Here is a 5,000-nt window from a genome sequence, read left to right as displayed (position 1 = left end):
TGTTCAAATCACACGGCAACAAACAGCGATCCAAATTAACCTCTAGGCTTGGTGTTCAAACGCACACCTCAATTATGGCAGCAATTAACCCACACAAAAAAACAACCAGTTTTGTGAGATGTGATTATATTATAACCTTTCCTTTTTTCTTACAGCTCTTCAATTGTCAGGACAACGCAGAATTGCAGAGAAACCTTAATGAACTCCTGTGGCAAATCAGTCCCTATTCTAATGTTTTATTTCAGCCACACTACAAGGCTTCTGGCATAAGCTCTGTTATTGGTCTGTCCTGCCCTTGTATATTTAAGCAATAAGGTTCGAGAGGCAGTACGGTATCGTCAATAATGTACTTGTTCGAGGGAGTTGTTAGGCCCGACGCGCCACTACATTAGCCACAACACGCCGCCATCTTTGTTAGATATTTTCTTTTGAGTGCGCACTGATTTGGAATGCTCAGGTAGATGAAAACAGGTCGTACAGTTACTATACCGTTGAATATAGCACACCCGGAAACTCACTCTCAGAATGGTGGATTCCATCTACCCGTGTTATAATTCCATCTACCCGTGTTATAACACAGCAATGAATATGCACAGTGAGCAAAGCACTTCCCATAGGTTTCCACAGAGACAGGAGCCATCGCCATGACGTCTCCAGGGATACATCGAGTGAACACTCACATTTGGAGGCCTTCCAGGTCACGGTGGGTTCAGGGCGGCCCTCTGCCAAGCAGAAGAGGTTGACGTTGCCGCCCTCGTTCAAGGACACGTCCTGGGAGATGTTGACGATCCTGGCCGGCACTGCGGGGGGGAATAAAAGAGGCCCATCAATAACAATCAGCATGGCGGCGGCCATTAGCAGCTCCTCTAATTTATGATGGATAGGTCTGAGAGGATCCCATCCTCTCTCTGCCACTTCCCCACCATACACACACACACACACACACAAACACACACACACACACACACACCACCCCGACCATAAAGAAGTGCAGGGCGCTATCCTGCGGATCATGCTGCTGCACTTCTCCTCCAGGCCATCCTGGCTGTTTGTCCTTACCCCATCCCCACCACCCCCAAACTCGCTTTCCGCCAAACGACCGACATTAGTTGTTGTTTAGCTCTAAATTCCCGCTGCAAAGCACGCTGCATAATGCTCGACGGATAACTGGATGGCCCTTGAATTTAAATGGCCCATCATCGGCGCTTTAATGAGCTTGGCCCGGGATTTTCGCTCTGCGTGGCATTCCGCTAACGCGCGCTATTTTTCAGCATCTTACGAGGCGCAGAGTGCGATTGAGAACAGATTGGAAAGCAACGCGCAGCCACCGCCTGATTTATACAGTGACTCGGGGCTGTAATTATTTTGCACGATAACGGTGCTAAGACCAAAAATTGGGGGCAACTTTGTCTCAAATAAATATGCCGCTCGCGTCTCCCCAGCCCTCACCCACCCACCACACACACACACACACACACACACACACACACACACACACACACACACACACACACACACACACACACACACACACACACACACACACACACACACACCTTCATGCTCAGGCAGTAGTGAAATTCCTGTACCAACCAACTCTAATGAGGCGGGTGTTTGAGTGGCTGTAATCAGCTGACCCTTCAACAGCGAAAAAAAAACATCAACATCAACATCCTAAAACCAGGGGGCTTTTTGCTGCAGAGCGGGGGCGTCCTGTGGTGAGTGTGGTGAGTGTGCTGTGTCCTGTGTGCTGTCCTGTGTGCTGTGCTGTGTGCTGTGCTGTGTGCTGTGCTGTGCTGTGCTGTGCTGTGCTGTGCTGTGCTGTGCTGTGCTGTGCTGTGTGCTGTGTGCTGTGTGCTGTGCTGTGCTGTGCTGTGCTGTGCTGTGCTGTGCTGTGCTGTGCTGTGCTGTGTGCTGTGTGCTGTGTTGTGTGCTGTACTGTGCGCTGTACAATGTGCGCTGTGGTGTTCTGTGTGCTGTGTGCTGTGCTGTGCTGTGCTGTGCTGTGCTGTGCTGTGCTGTGTGCTGTGTGCTGTGTGCTGTGTGCTGTGCTGTGCTGTGCTGTGCTGTGCTGTGCTGTGTGCTGTGTGCTGTGTTGTGTGCTGTACTGTGCGCTGTGCAATGTGCGCTGTGGTGTTCTGTGTGCTGTGTGCTGTGCTGTGCTGTGCTGTGCTGTGCTGTGCTGTGTGCTGTGTGCTGTGTGCTGTGTTGTGTGCTGTGCTGTGTGCTGTGTGCTGTGCTGTGTGCTGTGTGCTGTGTGCTGTGTGCTGTGCTGTGTGCTGTGTGCTGTGTGCTGTGTGCTGTGTGCTGTGTGCTGTGCTGTGTGCTGTGTGCTGTGTGCTGTGTGCTGTGTGCTGTGTGCTGTGCGCTGTGCTGTGTGCTGTGTGCTGTGTGCTGTGTGCTGTGTGCTGTGTGCTGTGCTGTGTGCTGTGTGCTGTGTGCTGTGTGCTGTGCTGTGTGCTGTGCTGTGCTGTGCTGTGTGCTGTGTGCTGTGTGCTGTGTGCTGTGTGCTGTGTGCTGTGCTGTGTGCTGTGTGCTGTGTGCTGTGTGCTGTGTGCTGTGTGCTGTGTGCTGTGTGCAGGCCTTGAGCGAGCCCCCCATGCTCAGGGATATTTGTCATTCTGCTATCTCTCCGCGGTCGGCTGCAGGGGCTCGGTGAGGCCTGGGCGGGTGCATGGCATAATATACATAAGAAGTGACACGCGGGAGAGAGAGCATGGCCTGCCATCCATCAGAGGGGGAAGCCAAGCGTCTATAAATCACGTCTCTCTGGATCAGACGGACTCTCCCTAACTGCGTGCACACACACGGCCCTGCCCTGCAAAACCGCACTGTCAATTACTCAATTGGGCAGGCATGTGTGTGCATGGGATGCCCTCACAAACACACACACACACACACACACACACACACACACACACACACACACACACACACACACACACACATAAATACTCAAGTGCATAGTTGAATATATGAATACACCATGTCGGTCAGAATGAAGGATACTATGCTGTGTTAATATTATCTGTGCTATTTTGCCATAGTATCTTGGCCACTATCCACCATCCATAGTTCAGTGCCTTCTATTGTTTTGGAGCCCAATATGATTCCACAAGAACAGTACATCCAGCACAGTGTAATTGTAAAATACATAATCTCTAAGATATCTTTACCACAGCAAGAACACTGTGTGAGATTAACATGTGCAGTATATAGCAATGTTTTGTTGTCCGTCTTAATAAATCCTTCCATTCTTTTGAGACAGAAAAGAGCCTTCTGCTTTCAAAAGCTCTTAAACGTTTGGTTGCCTGTCTGTACCACATGCTGACAGCTGACCCCATATGATAATTCATGTCATAATCTATATCAAATAAACCATATGAATATAGAATTATTAAGCTATCACATGATAAATCATGCCATATTCTATATCAAATAAACCATATGGATATGTAATTATTAATCTACCACATATGATAAATCATGCTATAATCTATATCAAATAAACCATATGAATATATAATTATTAAACTACCACATATGATTGATGAACCCATAATATATACATCAAATAAACCATATTAATATAAAATTATGAATCTACCAATTTTGATAAATCATGCCAATCAATGTTACACTGTTACTGGACGTGGCCTGTCATGGCAGCTATGTCAATGTCCGTCTGCAGTGTTCCTGCTCACCTTGCACTATGAGGTAGACAAGGGAGACGTGGGGCTTGTTGCGCGCCTGCAGGCTGCACAGGTAGAGGCCCTCGTCGGCCACGGCCACGTTCTCGATCTGGATGGTGTAGTCGCTGCTGTTGCTGCTGACCAGCGAGACGCGCGGGTCCAGGGTCCACTTGTCCTCGCCCGCGAAGAGGATGCTGGAGCGGTTCAGCCAGGCCTTGTGGGTAACCTCCATATCAATCCTACACCTGAAGGAGCAGGAAGAAGATAGTGGTGGTGGCGGAGAGAGGGGGGGGGGGGGGGGGGGGGGGGGGGGATACATTACATCTGACCTAAGCCCAAAGGCATTATCCATCCATATCCAGTGATTAAAGGCCTCTCTCTCTCCGACAAAGCGATTGCTTAACATTTTTTTTGGTGTGTGGTTAAAAGCACTTATAGAGCCTCTTACATTATTCCTCCATCTCCATCCATTGTGTGGCACTAAAAAAGGCTTGAGAGGAGGTCATAACTTTTTTTTTAATAATTATTATTTTTTTTTTCATCTCCTTCAAGATTTTGGTGACACAAAGAGACACATTTGAATGCTTTCAGGGCCGACGCAGGGGAGGGAAGCAGTGGAACAGCTCTCTTTGTAGCAGGAGCACTAACATTTCCTGTGGTTAAAAGCGCGTTAACCTCTGCAATCTCATTAAGGCGAATGGTGTTGCGGGGAAAACTGCTTAATCGAACGCTCAGATTGGAATGGATTGGCAGAGGAGCTCGCTGCAGATCCTCCAGTCACCACCAGGTGTCACCGCCGAGCTCCTGCCACAAGAGGCTGTGGACACTGCCTGCCACAGACTTGGCGTTAACTAGTGTGAGGGGGCCTGTGGATCATAAAAAGCCCTGCAATTACTCTCCTCTTTTCTTCCGGAAGGCATGCCATGATGACATAACACATAATCATTAATCTTAATCGGTCTGACTGTGTGACAGTCATCGGAATAGAAAAAAAAAGAGAGTTATTTGCACCGTTGCTGGTGGTAAGCCTAAGCCTGATCTTTTGGCAGTGAGAACAATCTCTCTAGAAACTGTGGAAATGAATGACTACTGGCAGAGGAGTTCAACAGTTCAATTGGCTCTTGATACACTGGAATGAGGCCGATCAGATTCAGGAGGGGGATTTGGCTTTGACACACGGGCTCTCTGACAAGCATGCAGATCCGGACACTTCCAAAAGAAACTTACATGAGCAAAAACAAGCTGGAAACACAGCCAAAGGCATCATTTCACTGATGAGGAGGATTTACAACAGGATATTTTCAAATG

General features: G+C 48.5%; 1 protein-coding gene across 1 annotated transcript in view; it reads right to left on the bottom strand.

Annotated features, from left to right (window-relative positions):
* iglon5 (IgLON family member 5) overlaps positions 1 to 5,000 on the bottom strand; it is a 127,515-nt gene that overhangs the window by 14,170 nt on the left and 108,345 nt on the right. Inside the window, exons 3-4 of the mRNA XM_080858640.1 lie at positions 3,705 to 3,937; positions 681 to 800 (exon numbers count right to left, since the gene is read on the bottom strand). Coding sequence (XP_080714766.1) covers positions 681 to 800; positions 3,705 to 3,937 — 353 coding nt within the window. The remainder of the gene's footprint in view (positions 1 to 680; positions 801 to 3,704; positions 3,938 to 5,000) is intronic.

This window comes from Sprattus sprattus (genome assembly GCF_963457725.1).
Source record: "Sprattus sprattus genome assembly, chromosome: 19".
Taxonomy (NCBI): domain Eukaryota; kingdom Metazoa; phylum Chordata; class Actinopteri; order Clupeiformes; family Clupeidae; genus Sprattus; species Sprattus sprattus.
The sequence above is the reverse complement of the archived record's forward strand: the minus strand, read 5'-3'. Positions and strand labels throughout refer to the sequence as shown.